The 25,739-nt window shown below is 41.3% G+C and overlaps 1 protein-coding gene across 15 annotated transcripts in view; it reads left to right on the top strand.

Moving 5' to 3' along the window:
• Positions 1–21,320: 21,320 nt before the first annotated feature.
• The window catches only part of PLEKHA5 (pleckstrin homology domain containing A5), a 153,956-nt gene continuing 149,537 nt past the window's right edge, over positions 21,321–25,739 (top strand). For 7 of the 15 annotated variants that reach the window (XR_010613590.1, XR_010613589.1, XR_010613593.1 and 4 more), the window contains exons 1-3: positions 21,321–21,546; positions 21,685–21,761; positions 24,904–24,961. Coding sequence is in view for 11 of the 15 variants with exons in the window: in XM_065683515.1 (XP_065539587.1) it covers positions 21,449–21,546; positions 21,685–21,761; positions 24,904–24,961 (233 nt within the window). In the remaining 4 variants the exon portion in view is untranslated. The remainder of the gene's footprint in view (positions 21,547–21,684; positions 21,762–24,903; positions 24,962–25,739) is intronic. The other 8 variants (XM_065683429.1, XM_065683445.1, XM_065683438.1 and 5 more) reach the window with 6 other exon arrangements.

Consider the following 25,739-nt stretch of genomic DNA (forward strand, 5'->3'; position numbering starts at 1 on the left):
TCTGCCCACCCGGCTTCCTGAGCAAAGTGCAGGGACAGACCCAAGGGCACATCTCACCAACCAGCCTGCTTGCACCTGCCTGCAGTGGCTCCCTTCCCTGCATTCCTTTTGCCATTTGCTTTGACTCTGCACCTTAAAGACCCTTCTTGTATTCAGGTAAAAGGACAATTTGCTTCTGCTGAGATGAGTAGTTTTACTACCTAGACAGATCTCCCAGAGTGAAATATTTATCCTGCTCATAATGCAAACACGCCACGCGCGTGACAGCCTTTTCCAAAGCATTACAAATCATCCAGGATCACCCCCACGCCTGTCAAACACACCTATTCTCAAAATGGAACCATACACTAGCAGATTTTTTAGTTGGTTCAGTGAAGGGAAAGCAGCCAATAAGAAGCCTGAGGGCTGTTCTAACCTATACGAACTGGGAGTGCTCCCCGAGGGAAGGCACACCAGCTGGGGAGAGGTGTATGTGCTCCATTGGTGAGCCTCAGCCCTTCCTCTTTTGGGAGCTAAGAGTGGGGACAGTTTAAGGACACAGAGATGGGAATGCTGCAGCTGCTGAAACCAGTTATCTACAAGGAGAACTGCCACCTTGCCAGAGCCAGGTACATTTTAGCTCCTTTTGATAACTTAAACAGCATAGAGTTTGGAATAGACAGGGGTATCTGGCAAAAAGATTTCAATATAATATTAACTGAAAACATTTGCCCTCAGTTCTAAGCTTTTATTATCAACTTGTCATCTTTTTCACTGGTCTGGAACTGTTCACTTGATGCTCCCAAAGCAGTTAATATTTGCAATAGTCATATAGGATTGTTGTTAATTATGATTGCATTTACAGATACAAGTTGAGGTAAGATACATCTAAACGCCTCCTCAAAGCCATACAACACAATCTAAATCTGTGCATTCTTGAAAAAAACACAAGCTTAGCAGTGACTTGTTTTTCACCTCTTTGTGAGCTAGGCAGTTGGCCTTTCACTTGTTATGGCCCACATAATTTGTTCATAATTATTAACAGTAGTAGGAATTAAAAAAGCTAGGGAGGCTCAAAGGAGTTGTTGCCTATGTACAAAACTAAAAACAATAGAGAAGGCCAGTGGTACAGCAGAACATCAAAGGGAAACAGTCTTTCTCAACCGTGATAATCTTACAAAGCAATTGTGACATTGGGCTGAATAGATAATACAGTGCTATAAAAAAAAAAAAAATCTGTGAGTAGATTTTACTTTACTTGTATTTTCTACTATAATCTTTCCTTTCTCTCTATTTTTTCTAGCCTGTCTACCCATCTCCTTTATGTGCTTATATACACAGAGCCTTTCTCAATACACAAGGAATCTATTAAATCTTCTTTGGAGAAAGTAAACATGCATGAGAAAAGATGCTGCTATTATTCTGCACTGTCTCACCCAGCTCTCTGAATGCAAGTACAAAATGTGAGCAGCAATGACTGACAGCTAGGGGAGGGTTTTCCATGTAAGAAGGAGCCCATATTTACCCCAGAGCACTTGTATCTCCAGCACTGTACAGTTTCTATGCTAGTGCAGCAACTGGCTCATATATGAAAATCCTGTTCTGCAAACTGTAGATGCTAATGTAGACAGCTAATGGCATCAGCAGCAGGCAGACAGCGCTTCTGTAAAATAAATTACTAATAGGAAAATAACTTAGGATGCCAAGAGTGTATACAAACAGAAAAGAAATATTAGTGTACTGGCCAACACAGAGGCAGAGCTTAGTGTAGAAACTGTTCAGCAAGACAAACAGAAAAAGGGTATTTCCCCCCTCTTAAATGCAGCTGTAGAGGAAAGCGTTTTATGCCATACACTCCTCTTTTTTTCACTTGTGCTTCCCAGAGAGTCACAAACAAGCTGCCGTGTTATAGATGATCTTTAATAATTTCACTCACATAAACTTGTGCACTAAACCAGAGAGGATTGATTGTAACTTGCTCCCACATAAAACATGGAGCATTTGGGCCCAGAGTCTGCAGTCAATTTCCAGGCTCTGCAAAGGTGAAGAGAGACCTGAATATTTTTTTCTCATTCCTAAATTATGGCTCAAATGTCCTGAATACAGATTAGTAGGATTACATGATTATAGTAACCTGGGGAAAGAGTTGAATAAAACCCCCCGATTGTATTTCAGGAAAATAGTCTTCATTAGAAAGTAGAATCTCTCTCCCTCTCCCCCTTTCTTAAGTACTTGTATCCAACATGTACTGCTTTTTACAACCCTTTTTGGGGGGTATTTGAATTGAACTGAATATTGTCTATTCTGAAAGATTATGAAGTCACCAAGGACTCATCTCCTAGGACAGCAACAAAGCAACCCTCCTGCCAGTCATAGACATGTAACATGCCTGCATTTTATGTTTGCTCTAGTCTGTCTGAAATGGTAATAGTGTCTATGTAAATCTAGCATACTGAAACTCAGTTCATATTAGCTTCATAGAATCACAGAATAGTTAGGGTTGGAAAGGACCTCAAGATCATCTAGTCCCAACCCCACTGCCATGGGCAGGGACACCTCACACTAAACCATGTCACCCAAGGCTCTGTCCAACCTGCCCTTGAACATCGCCAGGGATGGAGCATTCACAACTTCCCTGGGCAACCCATTCCAGTGCCTCACCACCCTAACAGGAAAGAACTTCTTCCTTACATCCAATCTAAACTTCCTCTGTTTAAGTTTTAACCAGTTACCCCTTGTCCTGTCACTACAGTCCCTAATGAAGAGTCCCTCGCCAGCATCCCTACAGGCCCCCTTCAGATACTGGAAGGCTGCTATGAGGTCTAACTTCAAATTACCTGATTTAGATACAGTGGAGAACAACCATTTTATCAGCCTTTTTTTAAGGATCAAAGAAGCTTGTCCCTAAAATTTGTCTCATAACATGCAAATGAATCAATGTCTCTAATTAGACTGTAACTTGAGGGTGGTTTCTGCTGTTGAAATAAGTGTTACTGTATCATAGGCTTAATACACTCTGAGGATCTGATTTTCTCAGCAAGTCACAACCACGCTTCGTACCCTGGTCTAGGACTTGCCTACACTCATTGGATTTGTTACAAGAAAACTCAGACTCTTTTTCTGACACCTCCTCCTCAGCTCTAACACTGATGTCATTGTGGCAATGCTCGGGGAGGCAAGACTCCCCCATGGTAGGTGTACAAGTTACTGTGGCTCTGTTGTGCAACATGTTCAGCAACTGTGTATGACAAGGTCTAGAGGCTATACTTACTTTGCTGATGAGTAAGAAATTAATTCACACTTCAAGCTTATTCTCCACTGCTGTATCTTATACAGGGAGATAACCATATCACAGTGGTTATCTCCACTTTAAAATCCCTGTGGTGAGGAACCCTTATACTTCCACTGAGAGGTAGCAAAGTGAGGTCAGCGCTGTATCACCTGCCTGTAAGTGACTCCACCAGTTATGCTTCTCACTAAAATAAGAATCTGCTGTCTCCATGAAGCTTTAAAGTGGGAAACAAAAGTACAGGGTAGTCATAATGTAGGAAAACAATTTGTTAAACTTGGAAAGAAAAGCCTTAGTCACCTGGTGCAAATGTATGTATTTAAAAATAAAAAGGTGTGGTTGGTGACAGGACTAGCACTTCCATTTCCACAGGGAATTCTGCAAACTTTCAGACAGAAGCTACTTGGTAAGCAGGAGGCAAGAACAGAAAACGTGCAGAGATGTCTGAATATTTGTTACAAATGCAGCCCTTTTTCATGCACATGAATCATTTCTTAGCTGATCTTGATTTCTCCAAGTACACTTGTTGATATGCTACAGAGTATGCCTTTAAAGCAACAGTGCCATGAAGCAAATATCATTATGAGTTATGTGACAGGAAATGTGAAATCTGACCTATCTCTCTCTGCTGTCTTATTGTACCAAAATATTACACTGTAAGGTTGCTGGTGGTTTCTGTCTGTTTGTTTCTGCATTTCTGGTGGTGTTTTTTTTTAAATTGTGGTCTCTTAAACTATTCCTCAGTAAGCACTGGAGTTTTTATTTGGGCATCTCCAGGTTAATATTAAAATCAGTACAAGTGCTTTTCAACTCATCCATGAGAATTAACTTAAGCATATGGGTTTTCTGGAAACACTAAAGTTAAATATGTACAAGAAAGAATTTATGTCTAACAAAATCAGAAAATGATGCTAACAAATAAGAATTGGGGGAAAAAAAAAAGAAACTTCAGATGTCTGCTTATTTTCAAGAATATTCAACACTTGCTCACAGATATTTGGACGATAAATAATGGGGCTATATAAATAGCAAAATAAACTCCTGATTCCTATTTTTCAGCATGTTTAAAACTCAGTTGCTTATTAAAATAAAAGAAGCAGTAATTCCAGGATCAGGTTTTAGACTCAAATGGGTTGTTCCATTGTGTATTTTTCCAAGCATGTTAGAATACTTGGTTTGCATGTTTAGCACAGGTTTCTAAGAAGGAAAAATGTGCAGAATGGATTTGAGGACTTTCATTGGCAGCCTGCAAATCTCAGGCTGAAATCTGTGATGCGCAAATGTTAATGTTCTTAACTTGAGTAACCAGATAAGCACCTGAGCATTAGCAGAAGACAGATTTTTGGTGTAGGATTTGACCACAGATTTTCTTTTAATGGTTGGACAATGTAAGAATGGGCTTTTGGTGGTTAGTTCAAATGTGATAGGCCCAAGGCAAGGAGAAGGGTCTTCAGATGGTGCTCAGATGGATCCACTCAATCTCTGGGAACAAAACTTGAGGCACTGACAAGCTTTAATAATGCTGTCTGTGTTCTGAAGAAGATCATGAAAGAGTGTGGTAGTCCCAAAACAAAATGTAAGTTGTGAGTCTAGGAATTAGAGAGAGAAGCAGAAAGCTGTGACTGAGGCTTCCTAGAGAAACTCTGAGGCTAGTTTCCTTCATGAGAAGGAGTTGGCAGACAATTAGAGAGATGAAGTCTTTCAACAAAGGTGCCCTAATATTCGAGCTGGAATGGTCATGAGAGGCTGGCTCATGTAAGACATAATGAAGTGGAGCTTCCCAAAAGAAAACTTTTTCCATATGAGTCATGTTTTCACAAGAGCTGAGAACCTTACAGTGTCAACAGTGTGTAAGGAACAGGAAAGCAGACAGATGAGACTATGCCTAAACCCTACATACAGATATGTAAATTTAAAGAGAACCTCCTAAAAAAATCGTAAGTTTATGGTAACAAATATATTTACACATAGAAGTTCTAGGTCATTCTTCAGCAACAGTAAATCTCTTGCTGAAGGAACCTTGTATGCTCCTCATCACTAATGTAAACTAAAAATATAGTTGAGTCATGCCAGATGTAGTCAGTATTACAAGATCTACAGGTCTAATCCACTTTCCTGTAATATGAATAGGATAGCATTTAACCTGTATGCTGCGAGTTAATGTAGACCCATTTGAGGATGAGCATTTTAACTTCTTGTCCTCCTAAAACCAGTTATACTTGTGTCAAGATCAAAAATTATAGTGGAAGAGGAAAGCCAAGCTTAATACATTAAAAAAGGGGTATAATGAGAATTATTTTTTGCTCTTCTACAGAAACAGATTTACTATGTAATTTTCTCATGACTAACCTTCCATGACTATTTGACTAGCAGACTTTGCTCTAAAATGCTACACATGTGCTTCTAACATTACATTAAAGCAATGTTGGATCAGATGTAGCTGAAACTGTAAACAGTTTTGTTTTGTTTTGGCCTAATATGTCAGAATTAACATAGAACATTAGGTTTATTATCCTGAGGTTAAATTACCTTTTGGTTATAGTCTGGTAAATATTACTGAGATTATTTTTATTCTAGTAGTATCCATAGCCTCTAACGACACTGGGCCTTCACTGTCCTCATTATGGTTACAGTCTGGTTCCATTTATGTAGCTGGTGATGTGTGATAAAGTTGAAACATCTGGATTTTGTTTTCTGGGCATTCACTAAGTCATTTCCAACTGGATTTCGCTGAACCAAACTGAACAACTTGTGCAACAAACAGGCCTAAATTCATTAGCCACTTTTTTTCTCGTTTATGTCTTGAAACATAGAATGCTTGTAGTCCACAGGAGCCTGAAACTTTACTCGTGAATAAATTATTTGTAATATCCTGATTTACTGTGGTGTTTTGGGGCCATATTCTTCTGCTTGAGCGACACCATTTAGTGTCAATATCATCTGCCCAAGGTAGTCTGATTTCACTTCTGGCCACTTGGAGCTATAAGAAGTAACATGGAGCTCTGACAATATCGGACACTTTTTGAAGACAGACAGATTTTATGCTTGCATCAAGCAGGAAACATTGCAGAAAATGTAAATGATATCAAAACCTTACGCTGTCTTCCACAAAAAGCTAATCTAAATAAGTTTAAGGTCTCTCAAATTATTCTGAATCAGACATCTGGACACAGTGATTTAAAATGCATTACATTATCCTGGACTAGAAGATATTTGGACATGTAAGTGATCTGGCACAGCTTTAGAAACCTGCCCTAAAATATGAAGTGAAAACTCCCTGAATTGGTCTCCAGTTTGTCGAATTTTGTCAGCAACGGGTGATTCTGGAGTTAGCAGCTTTCTCAGTGGGTCACAGACTGGAGACCTGGAACTGAAAAGCAAAAAGAAATAAAATATGTTCCAATTGGCACTAAGGGATTGGTTTCCTCTGTAATCTAGCGGACTGTGGTTAGTCTGCTTTAGCTTTGATCTGCTATGTAATTGTTCCTTCTCTATCACACGTGTGCTCCTGGAAGCTTCTGGTTCTTGGCTAGCCTGAAAATCAGGCAATTTATTTTGGTGACTAAGTATGGACCTAGGAGCACAGCTTCAGGTATTCATTTTCCTTGTTGATAAATCACTGCTGGGCAGCTTCCTGCCAGCAGCACAAATGCCATGAAAGGCTATACTGGAAATTAAGAGCTTTTAGACAAATCAGGACTTCATGAGTATCATGTATTACAATATTGATTTCTATTTCTTTATGGATGAGATTCTCTAAGCACTATTGCCTGCTCTGTATATTTAGAGAAAGAAGCAACTACATTTCCATTTCAGAGAAACATCTTTGTGGCCTGCTTGCTGCTGAAATCCATTAAGTGACCCTACAGGGTGAGAAAAGAGATTGTTTTTTCTCTTTAAGTTATATATTCTGCAGCTGTGTGATAGAGTATGCATCTGTGTGGTCAAGGCCATCTACCTGACTGCTGCATTTGTGTCTTACATTTGTTTATATCAGCATCCCTCACAGATATCGTAGAGCACTTATTTTCAAAGCACTGCAATTGTAAAAATATGCTATTCTTTCAGAAACACTTTGTCAGTAATAGGGAAGTCATTGCCAAGATGAGAGCAAACCTGGCAGAGGCTTGTTCCTTCGGCTCCACCCAGCTTTGTGCAAGTTTCCAAGAGGCTTTTCAAACGTTCATCTCTAACTGGCTCCAGTCAGCTGGCTGATGCTGAAATTGCTGTTGTTGTAAGGTCAGCAAAGGCCTTGGGTTTTGTTTGTTGATTTTTTCCTTGATTCTAAGCTCTTTCCTGTTGTGTTATTGTGCAACTGGAGCTCTTAACAACACATGTGTCCCTAAGACTGCACTCTCTGGGAAGTGCTCAGTTCAAAAAGAAAGTTGCCAAGTTGCAGTAACAGCATTTGTATTCTGGGCAAAAATTAGTTTAATGATTCTGGATTCAACCATGCCACTGAAGGCTTAAAGAGGCATTTTACAACAGAAACAAGCCATACCAAATACTCAGTAAGCTATTCAAATGTCTATGTCATTACTAAGACTCTCATTACCACTGAGACATAATGCTGGGCTGGGTTTGTATTTTTGTAATGCTTGAAATACGTGACAGGCTTCTGGTTTTTCTCTTCATTTGTTCTTAGTTCTTAAACACAGTTGCTAAATGTTACGAAGATGAGCTGTTTTCTACAGTTGCTGAAGCATACAATGAATGGTCCTTTTTGGTGAGCAAACTAGATCCCCTGCATTACTTTCATTTGAGATTCCCTACAGATTTTGGTACATAAAATCTATTAAAAATACATTTAAAAAAATAAAAGTAATATTTACAATCCTATTTTAAAGTTACAGGTGTTAAGGCTTGAAAAGCTTCAAATTTCCCCTGTAGATTTTGTATAGTTTTATGTTTCCTTCTATGCAAGGCAAGGTTGTCGTTAGACTTACATGTGGTATACATTTTGTTCAGCTTCGTGTTCTCTGTCAGCTTTACCAGGTGGATATTACAGTAGTAATCTGGTCCCCATAAGCCTGCTTCTTTCTAAATACTAACAGTGCACTGAAGAAATGTTTAAGAGATGCAATGGTAAACACAGGGGCTGTAGCCAGCATCAACTCTTTCACAGGAAAGCATTTGCCAAAAGCTTATTTCTAATACTATCTTGGCTTTGGACAACCTAAAAAATATCTGACATGCTGAACGAAGCAAGCATAATTCCAAAACCATACTTGTCTTGAGTTCTGTGACGCCTATGGAAGTAATTGGGCTTTTACTGAAGAAGTACTTATCCAATGCTTCCTGTCTTGAAAATAAATACAGTGCCTTGATATCGAAAGCAGTGAAGAACTCTGGTACCAAAGGAAGTGGCAAATTATCTCAATTGGATTTTGTTCCTTTTTTCTAATCCTGTGAAGACCTGTGAAATGCATTTATTTATAGATTCCTCCCTATCACCAGTGTAAACAAGCTCTCCTTCTACAGCTAACTCTTTCACTCCTGGCAATCACAGTAAAAATAGCTGATAATTTCTCCTATTTTTCTTAGAGCATTTTCTTTCCTTTCTATAGTTTCCTTAGGAACTGGCTGTAAACATATATATGCAGTATAGTAATAGTGCACATGTCTAGAATTGAATCAGGTCTCTTTCAGGTGTGCAACTGAACAGGCTTGGTTTTATAGTTGCTTTTTTTTTATCAGTGACAACTTCTCCAAAACCAATTTTATCTTTCTCCCCCATACATTTTTTTTTTATTGTGGTTCTAGTGGTTCCCTAGGAACTGTCAATCAACATCTAACATAGCTTTACTGGGTGAACACAGAATCTACAGTCTTTTCAGATGTATGGCTGAAACACTTGTACTCTTTTGTCACAACTGCCCCTTTGCACAACCATTCTACCACCAGTTTGTTTTCTCATACATTTAGATTTGTCTTGCGTAATATGGTGTTCCCTATCCCGTTATGTTATCTGTCTCCTTTGGGAACGTGGAAGCATGTCCTGATCTCAGTCCCCTTTGCATGGTTTCTAGTTTTATTAGCTATTTGCATGTCACTGCAATGTGGTTACATATTTTTGCCTTTCTTCTTGTAACCAGTGCTGGATGCAGCCTACAACCATGGCCGCTTCTACAGCTTATTTTCTCCTCTTTTATAAAGGTGTTCTTGTATGAGCATTTATATGGCATTAATATTATTATACTGGAAATCTTTCTCATATTATTATACTGGAAGTCTTTCTCACTTTTGTTATATTTCTTTTTTTTTTTTTTTTTTTTTTTTTGACTCTATAGTGCTACTGTAAATTCTGCATAGTCTGTTGGTGGCATAAAAAGTGCTGCTGAGTTACCTGATCTTTTCACTAGTGGTCATAAAATTTAAGAAATTGTTCCCTGGGACAGCTGAACTGGTATAACTTTTCTTTTTCATGGTCACGTAAACAGCACTGAACAAACTGCTAAAAAAAAAATATTCTTTCTCTGCTTGTATTTTGTTGCAATGGGCAGTCTTTATAAGTGGTGCTATAAACAAAATCTGGCTATCATCAAGAAGGAATCAAGCATGTCCTTCCCTCTGCAAACTTTCTCCTTTCCTTTCAACATTAGTGAAAGGACACACAGATAACAACTGCATTGTCCCATCTCCTACCACAAATATTAGGACATTTATCTGATACGCTTGTGGCTTCTTTGAATGCAGTTTAATACTCCCACTAGGGTTTATATAACTCCTCTAGGAGAGTGGCCATGTGGCAGGGAACTCCACTGTTGCAGCTTGCTGTGAAACACCAGCAGTCTTCGGGGACTCTGGCAGACTGCTGCTTACTCCTGTTTTGTATTGAGCAGGGTTGCTTCATTTTTCTGTGCTTTTTCAATCCCTTCTGCAGTTTTCTTTGTTACAGGATCTATTTAAATGACTCTCCTGCCCTTACTCAAGAATTCTGATTTTCTGTTTCTGTCATTTTCTTGTCTTTTTTCTCAAGCCTTTCCCAGAAGCCTGATCTCACTGAGATTTTCTTGTATTCTTTCTAATCTGAGAATAGCATCAATTTGTTTTTTCTCATGATGTTTTAGGAATAATAATGCATGGTGGCAAAGCCTCAAGAAGTTAATCTCTTCAATTTGCAAGTCTGACATATGCTTTCTTGCCCTCTCTAAAACCTGAAATATTAAAAAGTTACAGTAGAGTTCAGTAGCTTGGCTGATGGAAGGAACAAGAGCATGCTGAAGTGGCATGGGAAAAGCAAGACAGATGCTTATCTATCTGGAGAAATAAAGCCGCTGATCTAGACTTACACAGGAGCACAAATCCCAGCATAGAAAATGAAATTATCAGTGACAGAAAGAGCAAAATGGAAAGCCAGAAACCAGTTGTAATGGAAAGCTTAGTGCAGAAGAGAGAAAAGAATGGTGTCATATGGACATTAAACATAGAAAACAAGTGGGCAGGTATGAAAAAGAAGGGATAGCAAGAACAGAGCAGAGGAAGGAAAGCCTTGTTATTCACGGCATCAATCTGACTCCTCTGGGGACCAGCTGGAGGTGCAGTTTTGAAGAAGTTATCTTAAGAGAGGACAGGTGCACAGCCAGTGCTGTGGAGGAGATTCAGTCTCTGTAGGAAAATGAAGAGCAGAGGAGAGGTCATTTTACCTGTTTCTGTGCTACGCTGGTCTTCTTTAGAAGGAGAAGTGTAAATGGAGGGAGAAAGCACTGGAGTTAAAGGGAAATACTGGGATTAACAAAGATGATGAGGAAGTGGGGTTTGTGTAGTTTACCTTCTTGGGTGTCTGTGATTTTGCTGTTATCTGTTTTAATTAATGTTGACTAAGAAGGGGAAAAATAACTGTTACAGCTGAAGCCAGGACAGGTTCAAGGCAGAATGGGCATCAGCAATTTCAGAGGTAGAGAAAGGAAGTTGAGAAAAGGAGGCAAAATGAGAAAGGGAAAGCTAGTGGAAGCAGCAGAGCAGCGATGCAGAAAGGAAACAGAATCGCAGAATCATTTAGCTTGGAAAAGACCTTTAAGATCACTGAGTCAAACCATTAGCCCAGCACTGCCAAGTCCACCACTAAACCATGTTCCTAGGGGCCTCACGAAAATGTCTTTTAAATACCTCCAGGGATGGAGACTAAACCCCTTCCCTGGGCAGCCTGTTCCAATGCTCAACAACCCTTCTGGTAAAGAAATTTTTCCTAATATGCAATCTAAACCTCCCCTGGTGCAGCTTAAGGTAATTTCCTCTTGTCCTATCTTTTGCTACCTGGGAGAAGAGACTAACACTCATCTCACTACAACTTCCTTCCAGATAGTTGTAGAGTGTGATAAAGTCCCCCTAGAGCCTTCTCTTCTCCAGACATCCCCAGTTCCCTCAGACACTCTTCATCAGACTTGTGTGCAGACCCTTCACCAGCTTTGTTGCTCTTCTCTGGACAAGCTCCAGCACATCTAGCACATCTTTCTTATAGTGAGGGGCTGAGAAATGAACACAGGATTTGAGGTGCAGCTTCACCAGTGCCCAGTACAGGGGGATGACCACTGCCCTGGCCCTGCTGGTCACACTATTTGTGATACAAGCGAGGCTGCTATTTGCCTTCTTGGTCATCTGTGCCTAAGTGCCTACCCCTTCTTCAAAAGGTCATAAACTCTCCTTTTTTTCTTGAGTTCCAAACAAAGCACTCCGTTCAGTCAGGCCAGTCTTCTTCCCCACCAATTTGTCTTTTGGCACATGGGAATGGCCTACTCCTTCAAAAGAAAATTGATGTGCTAGTCAAAAGTGGTATTTAAACCCAGAAACTTTTGGGTACTTAATGCTAAATAATGAAGAGGGGGAGGAGGGCAACCTACAGGGACTTTGGGGATGCTAACTCCAAGTGAATAAGTACTTCACACAAGATATTTAAATATTTAGAAATCTGTAATCTTCTAAGGAAGATTAGTATTATTCAATAGAGAAAATTTCATTTAAAAAAACAGAAAGTGTAAGGACAAAAGGAAACTGCTACAAGTCAAGCTGGGTTAACCTTTGCTACAAGCTGGACAAATGGAAGTAACTGGGGGAAAAAGAGAGATGTATTAGCAGCAATATATAACCAGAGAGTAACAGACCGTGTGCAGTTTGCGAACTACTAAGTGTTTAATGAAAGGTAATCCTGTTTCCAGTGAACACAACCCTGCCACACAGGGCTCCTACCTCCTCAGGAAAAGAGCTCCACAAATAAAAATATACAAGTTGAAAACCATTTCAATTACAACAGAATACAAGAATATAGAAAGTGCAACAGAATAAGACATAAAATTTAATGACAGACTAGCAGCTGAGATTATGCAAGAACTACCAAGACCAGTGACAGTGGGCTTCTGATTGTAACCAAGTGACCCATTGCCTTAGAGGATGCAATGCGACCGAGTATAGCAACTGTTGTCAGCAATACTTGGTGCCAGCAACTGGCTTAGTGTAACATTTTTAGTTTCTCCTTCACAAAGTTCTTCTCTTGTATCTTTAGTACTTTTATATATGTGCATGTTGCTCATTTTTTGTATTAAAGATGCCTTTTTATCACTAATCGAACATTTTCTTTAATGCCCTTAAAAGCCTTACACAGGAGCACTAGCAGAGATAAAAACAAAAGACAGAACAGAGAAATAAAAGACTAGAAGTGGTAAGTGAATAATACTATGGAGCAGAAACTAAAAAAGTTCAAAGCAGATTAAATTCTCCAGAAATTGAGGATATAGTTGGAGAAGATTCAATCAAATAACACGATTTTTCTTTAAAAAGAAGATAGGACTAATGAAAAGGAAGATGAATTAAGGTAACTCTCTTTCTGAGTATTGCAAGACCAGAAGCACCAGATTGCAAATGAGAAATCCTGTACTGTAGAGATTTGAGAAAATATTGTGCTCTTGGAAAGACTGAAATACTTGAGACACAGCAGTTGTATAACTAAAACCAGAAAGGAAATCTTTCAAGATACTTATAATGTTTGAAAGTACTGTCAATCATGCAATTTTCAAAATCAGATCGAGATCAGGGATTAAGAGATCCCTACAGTATTCATAATTCATAGCCATAATTCAGAAAAAGGCTTCCAGAAGAACACAGATTTAGTTTAGTAAAGACTGTGAGAATTAACTTGGCTTGGAAGAACAGAGATAGATCTGATTACAAATTTTGAAAGGGAAGCCAGCTGATGTTACAGTACCACATCACAAAATGAAGAAGCAGATCTCAAGATTCAGAGCTGAAGTCTAAAAAATGCAACAAACCAGAGTGAATATACAGCTGTATTCATAAGAAGCAAAAACATTTTGCAAAACCTTCCCATTAGTGACTATAAGTGTCTTTAAAAGAAGTATTCTGTATAAGGGGTTCTTTGTAGGAACCGCTCAAATGGCAGTTATGTTTCAGATGGGATTGGTCTCCTCTCACTATAGCAGTTTATCATACAGGTCTCTAGGTCTGCCTGGGGAAGAATCCCATTGGTGTTAACAGAGTGCTAGTAAGCGTAGACAGAACAGTTCAAGGTGTGATTCAACTGAGCGGATACAGGTACCTTAGAACTGCACTGCAGACTATATTGACTAGCCCATTGCTGCTGTAAAAGTGGCCTTGGTGATGCCCTTATTTTGTCAGAAAAAATCCAATCCCAGCACCTGAAATACATTGAATACAAGTTAGATACAATTCTGTAATTAAAGTTTCAATAACCCTTTTTCTTTCTTCAGTTATGTACCTGTTTGGCACAAGTAGATGAAACTTATACAGTGAACAAAATATTCTTCCTATAAGTAAAATGTAAATCAGATGTAAAGGAAACATGTGAAAGAACAAAACTGTCTTACCTCCCATTGGGAGAGCTGAAACCATGGAAGAACGGAAGCTCATGAAGATAAAATAGAAAAGATGTGCATAGGAAAGCTGAAGTTCAAAAAATATAGCAAAATCAGAACAGAATTTCTAGTAAACAGGCCAGGACAGAAAGAAAGTGCTAAGATAATAAAAGGTGAGTGCTGTTAACAACACAAGTGTTGGACCAGATACTAGCTTGTATCTAAATATACTCAAGGAAACTTTAGATCAGCAAGTTCAGAGGTGGCCTGGATTTGCCTATGATGCTGGGAAAATTGCAGACTAAAAATAGATTACTTTTCTTGTTATTCTACTGTAACACTATTAAAGAATATCACTGCCACACTAGTAATCTTATGTCTGGTCCATAAAGACTGACATATGTATTACACCAACTGTGGTAATTACAGAAAATGGAACATGATTTGATTATGATGTTAGATGTCTTGCAAAAATAGTATCACTTAAAGTACTTCATGGCGAAGGTATCTGCAACACAACGGTTTTAAGGAAAATGTCATCAAGACTGCAACAAGCTGTCTACAAATATCTCTAGGGGGAAACACTTACTTTGCCTTACTCTGAAAACAGACTATAAGTTGCTGAAAGCTTAATGGGGATAGCTTAAAAATCATTATATAGTTAGTAGCACTAAAGGAAGATAGATACTGCAAATTCTTACTAGCTCCATTAAGTAAAAAAAAAAAAAAAAAAAGGGGTGGGGGTGGGGAGTAAATGCACATGAGAAAAGGTATGAGAAAAATCACATAAGTGAAAGCCCTTTCAGCCATAGGGCTCTGTGTATCTTACATAATGCAAACCTCAGGTGAAGCCCTTTCAGATATTCCACATGAAGTATCTCTTTATTTGCTCAAACAATAACTGAACAAAGACAATTCTTAGGATAAATACTGGTCATCTTCTGTTTCTTTCAGAACACAGACGGCTTCTGCACCTCCTAGAGTTTGAAACAGCACAGGTTTTTGAGGAGTTGGACAGCAGCAATGAAGAGAACCGTGTGAAGAAAAGCAGATGGTAAAGTCTACCAGATACTGAAGAGATCTGTGAAACAGAGGAGCCAGCTGAGAGACAGAATATTTATTTGTGTTGTACTTTATATGATTTTCTTCTGCATGGCTCAAATGAGAAGGTTATTTGAAAGACGAAACTGCCTGGCTTCAGCCAGCTGTGGGTAACAACTAGTGAAAGGACAAGTGGGATATTGAGATCACTGTGTTTCCCTCACAAATTCTTTCCTTCCTAATATTATTTTAAACTAATTCTGGTAATACATGTGGTTAAAAAATATCATCTGACTGTTGTGTGACAGTCCCAGGAAACCATTGTTATGGTAGGCTTGAGGGCTTCATAAATAAAGAAGGCTGTCAAATGCAGAGAAAAGGAAGAAAAGAAGGTTCCAACAAAGTAGCTCTTCATCTTGAGGCCTCAATCTTTTTTAGAGATCATAAAATCATAGAATGGTTTGAGTTGGAAGGGACCTGAAAGATTATCTAGTTCCAGCTCCCCCACTTCCATGGGGCAGGGACACCTTCCACTAGGCCAAGTTGCTCAAAGTCCAATACGGCCTTAAACACTTCCAGGGTTGGGGCATCCACAACTTCTCTGAGCAACCTGCTCCAGTGCCTCACCATCCTCACAGTAATGAATTTCTTCCTAATGTCTAACCTAAATCTACCCTCTTTCAGTTTAAAACCATTCCCCCTTGTCCTACCGCTACATGGCCTTGTAAAATCTCCCTACCCACATACTGCTTATTATACAATCCGTAAGAGAAACCTGAAAGTCCCAATTATAGCATTTATCATTTCAGGCTGGAAGACTGGGTGAGAAGCTCATCATGGTAACATGACACAGACAGTAAGGTAAACAAGCCTCTGAAAATAGACTTGTTACAAAAAGAGTGTTCTCTGTTCCAAATTGCACCCAACGGTCAATATAATTCCGACAAGATGCTGCTGGTTCAGAGAGTAATAAGCTGTTTTGCTTTTCTGATGTTGCTGCCAGGGAAAAGCAAATCTCATGCTCTGGCTTTGGAGTTTGTTTTGTATTAGTCTGACAGCATCTTTAAAAGAAATCGGCCTCATATAAGGATTCATTGTCCCAGAGGTAACAAAATTTTCACACAACACAGCTATACCTGGAAATCATTAACTGCAGCTAAAAAAAAAAATAGTTTGAAATGCGCAAAACTGCTTTTTCTGTCAAGCATAGATTGCAAAACTTACTAAATGGTAAAATAACACTTTGTTTCTACTGCCTGAGTAAGTGCAGGCTTTAGTTCTGTGTGTCACAGACTGTGAAAACAGTCTGTTAGGATATCTTATGCTGATGACAGGGAGGCTAATGACCCAAAGCTTGTTCAGTCAGATTGATGTTTTACAATAACCCAAAAGAGGACTACTCTGCCACTTGTACCAATGACCCTTAGAAACATTTGTAGCCTTCAGAGCTACCACACAGGAGCACCCAGCTGCTATCAGGGTTTTTATTTCGAGCAAAGGAGAGGCTCAATTCTACCAACACAGCAGTCTGCAGAATCTGTGTTAGATAGCTTTTTTCCTCTTTCATATTTCCTCTGACTTAGGCTAATTGTTTCTTTCAACTACACAGAGATACCCTGACTCCAGAGAACATCAGTCAACGTATTTGTTGATTTTCCCCCTCCCTGTCATTGCAGAATGTAGCCTAAAACAAGCGCCTCTTCTTACCCCATGTGCTGGATCTAGTTTTGAAGTGACCTCAGGACACGTTGGATCAGCTTATTGGTCTTATGAGAAAGAAATTATTTGAGAGGAGTTGTGATTAAACAACAATATCAATGGCAATACTGGTGCAGAGGCAAGAAAATCTCATGTTTAGAGATGGGGCAAAACCAAAACCCACCCTTCAGAAGCAGCTCCCTCATGAGAACATGCAACATAAAATGGCACCACCAGCAATGGTCTCTTCTTGCGACATTAAGCATTATATTGTCTTGATAATTAAACAGCAAAATGTAAAGTCACAGACTCCATGAAATAATCTCATCCAATTTGATTCCTGTTGACAGAATACACAGAATCAATCCTGACAAACACAGTCCTGTGAAGAGGTTTTAGGTGGAGCACCAGGACTGCAATCAACTCCCTGCTTCAGAGGCCACCAGCTTCCTCAGATGCTATGCTTAGATGTAGTCCTTTTTCTCTTGGCTCATCATATGTTCATTGTCACCTCATACCTGTTGGGGAGGTATGGGCAGACTTCTCTGAGTCTTATTCAATGTATGTTCTTCAGTGCTAGTTTTTAATTAATCCCACTTAAAGGGATTCATTGTTTTGTGGGCAGGGCTCTTTTGCCTCAGGAATTTTAACTAGTTTGATTATGAATATATTATTGAGACAAAATTATTATTTTTTCAAACATCCATTAACTTACTGCTTCCTTAGTACTCCCTGACCCTGGGGGAGCTGCTAGGAAAGTTACTGTCATAAAGAAGTGAAAGAGGAAGGAAAAAAGGTGGGGTCAGAAGGGAGAGCCACTGGAAAAAGCTCAATGGAGCCAGGTTTCTACTTTTTAACTCCAAGCTCCTAGTGATGGGTGCCCAGCGTATTGCAGGGAAGGCTCTGCCCCACACACAAATGAACAACCTGCTCCACATCCTCTGTCCACTTCCCATCAGTGACAGGAGCAGCAGATATATCAGGTCATACATGCAGGAAGCAGAAAACAGTTATATCAGTGGTGGTCACTACTTTAACAGTTTGCCTTCAATTCTTCTGCACAAAAAAAAGCCAACAAAGCGTTGGTCAGATGGGAGCATCCTGATGGATTTCTCTGAGTCTTCTAAACTAAACAATTTCACATCTGGAATAATTACCTTATTTTTATAATAAAAAAGAATGAAGTGGAAAGTATAATACACAGAATCTTAAATTATTCATGGAGTTGTTACGATCATAGGAACTGCTTTTAAAGAAAATTTTTACTCCCCTTAGTAAAGTGGCTTTAAAAAAAATTATTTTTGAGTCCCTCTGTTAAAGAGCATTCAAGCACTTAACTGACTGTAGAAAAGATGTTCTCTTATTGGACTTTGTAAAAACTCAATGCATGATTCATATTTATCAAACTTTTAGACCAAGTTCAAAGCAAAGTTTTACTATGGAACTAACAGCAACCTTCAGAAAGAAAAACTGGCAGCACCAGCCTGCATGAATGATGCATGTGTGATATCCCTCACACTTTTTGGAGTTCATGACCTCTGTTCCCCAAATGGTAAAACTCTGGGCTCCCAGAAATCCCTGTGAGTTCGCAGTGCACAGCACTTTGCAGGATTAGCATCTGCAAATACAATCATAATGTGTCTTCCATGTGTTCCAGAACTAATATTGAATTTTATTTGATGACTGTTTAATATCAAATACATGAGTCCCTGAACAATGGAGCAGAACCGAGATCTTCCATCACTCCCTGAATGAGCTTCCTATTCATGAGACCAGCAAATCATGTCACCACCCTATAGCCTCATAATTATATTTGCAAAATAATGTGACTTCAAAGGGAAAGGAGGAGCACCTTGAGTATACTCATAGTCTCAGCTTCAGAACGGCTTATAGCTTGGAGCAAAAGCATTTTCTTGGGAAGACAACGACATGGTTTTTAAACACCCTTCATCCTTCAGGTTGAAGAGGTTTTCTGTAGTGTTCATGGTGGTGACTCTGCTGCCAACCTGTTTGCTGTAAATTATACAGAAACTAATCTTGTAAATCCTTCTTAGGTGTGGCCTGAATGTGCAATATTTATTAGGCCTCTGCAACACTTGGAGGAATGCCTTAACTGAGAATTCAGCCAGGCTTTGGCACATTTTAGGTACTGCACTCTTGGTTTTACCAAGATGGTATCAATTCTAAACATACACAAAGCAGAATGAAGGCTGCAAGGCAATGTACTGGCAAAATCTAGCTGCCTAGGGAAGGTGTCTGGCAAAGCACATGCTGGGATTAGGCAGGATTTATGCACCTAAATCCTACCTGAATACCTAACTTAAGCATCTGGGCCACTGTAAGTCTAGCTGTGCTGCATTCCTCCTCTACTAAGGAGGAAAACTTATAGTGGAAGGTATTCAGTGTTCTGGAGATCGAGAGTACTTGCTCTTTGCTCTAGCTAGGCGGCATGATGAAGTATCAGGATAAGGCCACTACCACCTCAGGAGTCCAAAACTTGTGTGATTTCCTTCATGCTGTTGCCAGGCAGCTTTTCACAACCTTTTAGAGGAAAAGTCATTATTCACTTTTACTCATCATCCAAGGGCTCTTTCTCTTAGGAGAGAAGGGTGCTGTTTATAGAATAACTTGTGTTTTCTCCAGCATATCTTTTTTCTGGTACCCTATAAATCTCCAGTGCTGTCAGTGGTGAGGGAAATTAAGGGTATTGTTGGTCAGGGAGGAATTTTTATCTTATATCCAGCTATTTAAAGAAAACTTGAGATCTGCTCACATGTTCGCAGCTCTTCTGGTCTGGAATAAAAAGTGGGTTTTAAGGCTTTGACCACATGGCATGGTGAGAGCCAAGCCACATAGACACTTTCCTGTTGAATTTTACTTCTCCCAGGGTGTTCAGAATGGGAGAGCAGACAAGGCTGCTAGGCAGAATACTGTCAGCTGTGAACTTCCAATGTTTTTGTGGACACAGGGATACCACCAGGCTTCCCAGCTTCACTCTTTATTCATAAAGTTGTTTTGTAAGTCAAGATTCTCCCAGAACTACCACGGCCACAACACACTTTGTCCTGGGTTCAGCAGTAGCAGTCATTTTTTCTCCTTCTTAGTAGCTGGTGCAGCGCTGTGTTTTGACTTTCAACCTGGGAACGGTGCAGATAACACCGATGTTTTTAGTTACTGCTCAAATGTTTTAGTCTAACCAAGGACTTTCTGAGCCTCATGCTCTGCCAGGGAGGAGGGGAAGCCAGGAGGAAGCAGAGACAGGACACCTGACCCAAACTGACCAAAGAAGTATTCCATACCACAGCACGCCATGCCCAGGATGTAAGAGTTACCTGGAAGGGCTAGTTCACTGGGGGGCTGGACTAGGTATCGGCTGGTGCTTGGTTGGGCTGGGTATTATTGGTCAGCGGGTAGTATTGTATTCTCTTCCCTTGTTGTTTTCTTTATCATTATTATTATTGGTGGTAGCAGTAGTGATTTGTGTGATACTTTAGTTACTGGGCTGTTCTTATCTCAACCAGTGGGAGTTACATTCTTTCGATTCTCCTTCCCATCCCTCTGGGAGCAGGGGGAAGAAAAGAGAGGGAGTGAGAGAGAGACTGCACAGCTGATTTGCCGACAGGGTTTAAACCAGGACACAATTTTAGTCATTTACATTGGTCATGTATAACTTAAATCTAAAGGTGTGCACAACTATGTATAAATGTACATGCAACCAGATTATTCTTGTGAACAAAAAGATACACACTCTTGTTTTTGCAGATGTGGATTTTACCTCCATCACTACTACCTCCCTGAACACTGAAAACATAGATGCATGCCATAGCCTAGATACCTTTGGGGCCACATATGGCATCTCTTCACTCCTGCTTCTGAAGACTGTACCTTTATAGGAGAAATTTACAAAAAGCTTTAAGTTGAGGATAAAAGAAGAACGTACACGCCCCCGGCGGAAATTCGAGAAAAGTTTTTATTTCCTATAGGAATGCGTGTCTCAAAAACCCGATTAAGGATTACCAGAGGTGGTGCCGCTCGAAGCGGGGTCGCACGCCTGTTAGTCGAGGGGCCGGGCCGGCGCCGGCGGAGAGGCCAAGCCCCACGACGGAAGCCCGGGATTCCTCCCGCGGCCACAAGAAACGCGCCGCTCCGCCTCAGCTCCGCCTCGGCCACACAGGGCAGCCCCGGCCCCCGCGATCCCCACAGCGCTACCGGACCCTGCGCGGCCGAGCCCCGCGCCCTCCGCCGCCAGCCGGGGCCTCGGCACTCCTGAGCCCCGGCCTCCCCCCGCCCGGCGCGCTGCAGGACGCCCCTCCCGCGGCCCCCTCGCGCTGCCGGGCCCGCCCCAGCTGCCGCGGCGGGGGCAGGAGGCGCGCCCCCGCGGCGGGAGGGGCGTGCCCGCGCGGGGCGGGGCACGCCGCTGCATCCCCTCCGCCCCCTCGCGCTGTGCCCTCCTCCTCCCCAAGGTGTTGGCGGCGGCGGCGGTGACGCGCTCGCTCGTGCTCGTGCCCGTGTCGCCTCTTCTACCCCCCCCCCCCACCCCTCATCCCCCTCGTCCCCCTCCCTCCGCGCTCCCCTCTCGGCTCTCCCTGGCTGCGCTGGTAGCGGCGGCTCGGCCATGGCGGCCCCGGCGGAGCTGAGCGTGGAGCGGCTGCGGGCGCTGCCCGGCAGCTGGAGTTACGGGATCAGCCAGGGCGGCCGTGTCTTCTTCATCAAGTGAGCGGGGGGACGGCGAGGAGGGGAGCGGGGCTGGGCTGGGCTGTGCGGGCGGGGGGCCGAGAGGGGCGGGAGGGTTGGGGGGGAAGGCGGTGGGGCTGCGCCTGCCTGACTCGGTCTGTGTGTCCGTCTCTGCAGCGAGGAGGCGAAGAGCACGACCTGGCTGCACCCGCTCACCGGAGAGGCCGTGATCACTGGGCACCGCCGCAGCGCAGGTAGGAGTCCTGCCCGGGGACCGGAGCGGCCGGGCTCCCCCCCCGCCCGCGACCCTAGCCCGCACGGCCGCCACCAGCCGGCCGCCCTGCCAGCGCCGCTTTCTTCCTCCTCGTCCCCTCCCGCTTCCCGGGGTCTCGCGTAGCCCGTCGCCCCGCCGCGCCCGCGGCCGGCCCCTGGGCTCCCGCCCCATCCCCCCGCGGCGCGGGCAGCGCCTCTAGCTTCGGCCCGCGGCCCCGGAGCCGCCCGGTCCTGGGAGCCGCCTTGGTGCTGCCGCAGCCACCCGAGAGAACTCCTGATCCTGCGCCTGCCGTGCTCCTCGCACTTCTGGCAGTTGTTTGTCCCCAGGCTGAGAGACCTGGTCTACTGGAAGGTGTCCCATGGCAGGGAGGTTGGAACTGGATCATCTTTAAGGTCCCTTCCAACCCAAACAGTTCTGTGAAGAGCGACTTTACAGTGCAGCCTTGCACGTCCAGCTTGCTGTCAGCTTGCCTGGTCTCTTAAAACGCGTTCCTTTGCACCCGAGGTTTCCCTCCGTGTCTGTGTAATTTCTCTTTCTTTGCTTGCTTTATGTTGCCTTGTATCACCCCTATAATATTATGTAGTTACCATTAGAAACCGCCTTATTCCTCTCGTGCTTCTTAGAGGCTACCCTGGTTATTCACCTGCATAGCATCCTTACTCAGTTTAGCATTAAACTACTCATCATATTTCTATTTCCAGCAGCACCTAGATATAACCATGATAGGTATACTAGAAATGTAAAGGCTTATTTCACCAGTCACCTAGAAACCCTTTTCCTTCCTTCAGTTCCATCTAGGCTGAGAGTGTGGGTGGTTTCTAAGTGACTGAGAGAGTTGGAATAGGTGGGAGAAAAAGGGACTGAAACATTAGGAATAACTTGGAGGGAGGAGGGTGGAATCGGTCTTCTTTGCTACTGCTGTTTGTTCCACTCTGGGGAAGTAGCAGCAGGAGGTGCTGGAGGAGGAGGATTTACAGCAGACACTCTGGAGACCCAGAGCCAAACTCTGACTGCTGGAATTGCACACAGGCTGCATATGCCACTGGGAGGTGGTGGAGTGTAGCAATGAGTGCAGTTAGTTTTATGTATGTAGTCACTTGGATAATCGCAGGGAAATCAGCAAGTGAATTGGACTGTATCAGATTATTTGTTTTTTATGTTTGGTTAATACTTGGGCATTAAGAAATTGGAAACAGAGAAACAGCTCTTTGGAAAACTGGACAGGATTTTTTATGTGTATATATTGTTATTAGTATTTTTTTTTAGTTGGGGATAGTTTAAAAATCACAGGTTTCTGGCTGTTAGAACTCTGCAGTTTGGTTTGGAGTGAAGGTCTGTTCTTTGTAAGAAGACATTTAATGCCGGGAAATGGAACTATAGATTGCTGTTGAGGTTCTCGTTCCCCCCCCCCCCCCCCCCTTTCAGTACTCAGATTAATTGTACAGATTGGCTTTCATCTGCAGCAATATGCATGGGGGTAGATGTACTTGTACTTTGCTTGTTGGACACTAGCATTAGCTGAGTATGAATGCTTTTTTTAAGCTATTGCTAGTGTCTCTGACTGATGGTGATTCCCCAGTAATTTTTTAAGCATCTCATTTGTTTCTGCCATTAAGTGCCTTCTAAAGGAAGTGCAGTTTGCTTTTCAGTATCTGGAATGTAGTGTGTAACATAGCACAGCTGTTACCAGGTAATTAAACTCTTTTTGGAGCACAAGAGTGAGGCATGACCTTGGGTATACTAAGCATCATTTATCAATCAGATACTGAAGTATCTGCAAAACAAATCGGTTTCTGTAGTTTTCATCTGTCGTGTGTGTGTGAATGAGTCTCTCTACATAGACATAATCAAACTGATTAATTCTGGGCTTTATTTCTTGTTTTGGAACACAGTCAAAATATGTTAAAATAAGTCTTCACTTAAGGAACAATTTTTGAGCATATTACATTTATTTTAGAAGTGTATATTATTGTAAAGCTCTTATTAAAAATACTTATTAAATAATACTGTGAGATAGTTACTAAAGGATGAGGAAAGCTTTGTACTCCATTATAAATTGAAGTGCTTTTTATTCCTTGAGAAATATCTCAATACTGGAAAAGTATCTTTTGCAAAGTTCTTACAGCAGCCATAAATACTTCTGCTAGGGAGACTTCCTGTTCGCTGTACTTTGCCCTGTGCCATTATTGAAAGACACCTTGATTTTTGCTGTATGGAAGACAGGAGTGAAGAAAAGAGCCAGCCAAAGCAAATAAGTAAGCTGGGGGGAGAGTGTCACATGACCCAGACTGAATGTGTTTTCTTTTAATTAGGAAATTCATTCTTTCTTTTGTAATTCAGTGAATGAGTCCTATGAGTCAATTGCTGGTTTTATTAACTGGCACAAACTTTTAAGGGTAGTGGTGTATCTAGAGTTGCCCAATATCTTCAGAGCTTCCATTACATCAGGAAGCTGTTACTTCAAGATAATAGACCATTAGTGGTGGGGTTTTTTTATACATGGGCTTCTGACTTTTAAGACTGACAATAAAGAAGGAAAAGACATACCCACTTCCTCCACTAGCTTTGCATTGAAGATTATTTTCATGTAAAATTGAATGGAGTTGTAAACACTGCAGGAACACTTGTTAGTCACAACAGTGGCAGAATTACGCTAATAAAATGTCGATGATCTGTGGTGTAGTTGATATCATGCCTGTTAAGATGCTGTGACTTGCATGTAATGCAAATTCAGTAAGTGGATTTTGTTTAGGTCTCTGCCTGTCAGGTAATTTGATGCTACTGAAGTTGAGGGCAGAAAGATCTGGCAGTGACAGTGAGTTCCAGTTACTGGTGAAAGGAAGGAACATTGTGAAGTAAGGACACCTTTAAACTTTTATTGGTATTATTTGACAATGAGACATCCAAATCAGGTTTTCATGTGTACAGCTTTTCTTGGATTACAGAATTCACATGGAGACAGTATTGTAAGTCAATTCTAGGATATTTGTTTATAGGACTAAAGCTTTCAACATGTGGAGTCAGACACACAGTGTTTTCGCTGCCTTAGTTTTACGGAGTAGACCAGTATGCCTAGCAGCATTTCAAAAGTTAATTGGAATGTTTTGCTACTTGTTTTTCAGACTTGCCCACAGGTTGGGAGGAAGCTTATACTTTTGAAGGTGCAAGATATTATGTGAAGTAAGTTGAATGTTTATCTGTCACAATACTATAATTTTCAATTAGTTTGTCTAAATGTTGCTGTAATCTTCCATGTGTTCCGAGCTGAATTTAAATGTTATGCTGTACATCTAAAGGGAGTATTCAGGTTTGTCATAGCGTATGTAGTCCTTTGTTTACTGAATTCTGCACAGCTAAAAGAATTTGAGTTTTTCTTAATACTTTTAAGTTAAAGCTGCTGAAAGATGCAAATTTAAATGAAATTTCTGCTGTAAGTGTAATCATCTAGCAACAAATATCCTTGCAAGTCAAGAATACCTTGAGTTTGTCTTTTTGTTTGACACTTGTGCGTATACACTGTCATACTGTAAATGCTTTCAGAAAGGCAAATCTTGCTTCATCACCGGGAGGAGTCTTGATTCGGCCCTGTTCTCCAGTTACTGCGTTGTTTAAAGCCACTCTGAAGGTTTAATGTGGCTGTCTTCTTTGCAGACCTTCTGTTTCTGCTTTTAGCATAGATTTTCATTATTAGTTTTGTTCAGGTTTTAGTACGTTTTGAGGCGTGTGTCCACTGTGGTAGACTTGCAATGTGTATTCTCTTTTTGAATGAGAGGCATGGAAATAGAGCTCTTACGTAGAAGTCCAGAGGTCGTGTTGATCAGATCTGTACAAACTTCTTGCAAGGTTTTTCCTCTTTAGATAGTCAGATCCTCCTTATCCAGAAAATTTTAAAGTGGCACCTGCATACGTTTGTCGAGTTAATATGCTTTTTTTTTTTCCTGGTATTTAACAATTTTCA

Source organism: Lathamus discolor, chromosome 1 (genome assembly GCF_037157495.1).
Source record: "Lathamus discolor isolate bLatDis1 chromosome 1, bLatDis1.hap1, whole genome shotgun sequence".
Taxonomy (NCBI): domain Eukaryota; kingdom Metazoa; phylum Chordata; class Aves; order Psittaciformes; family Psittacidae; genus Lathamus; species Lathamus discolor.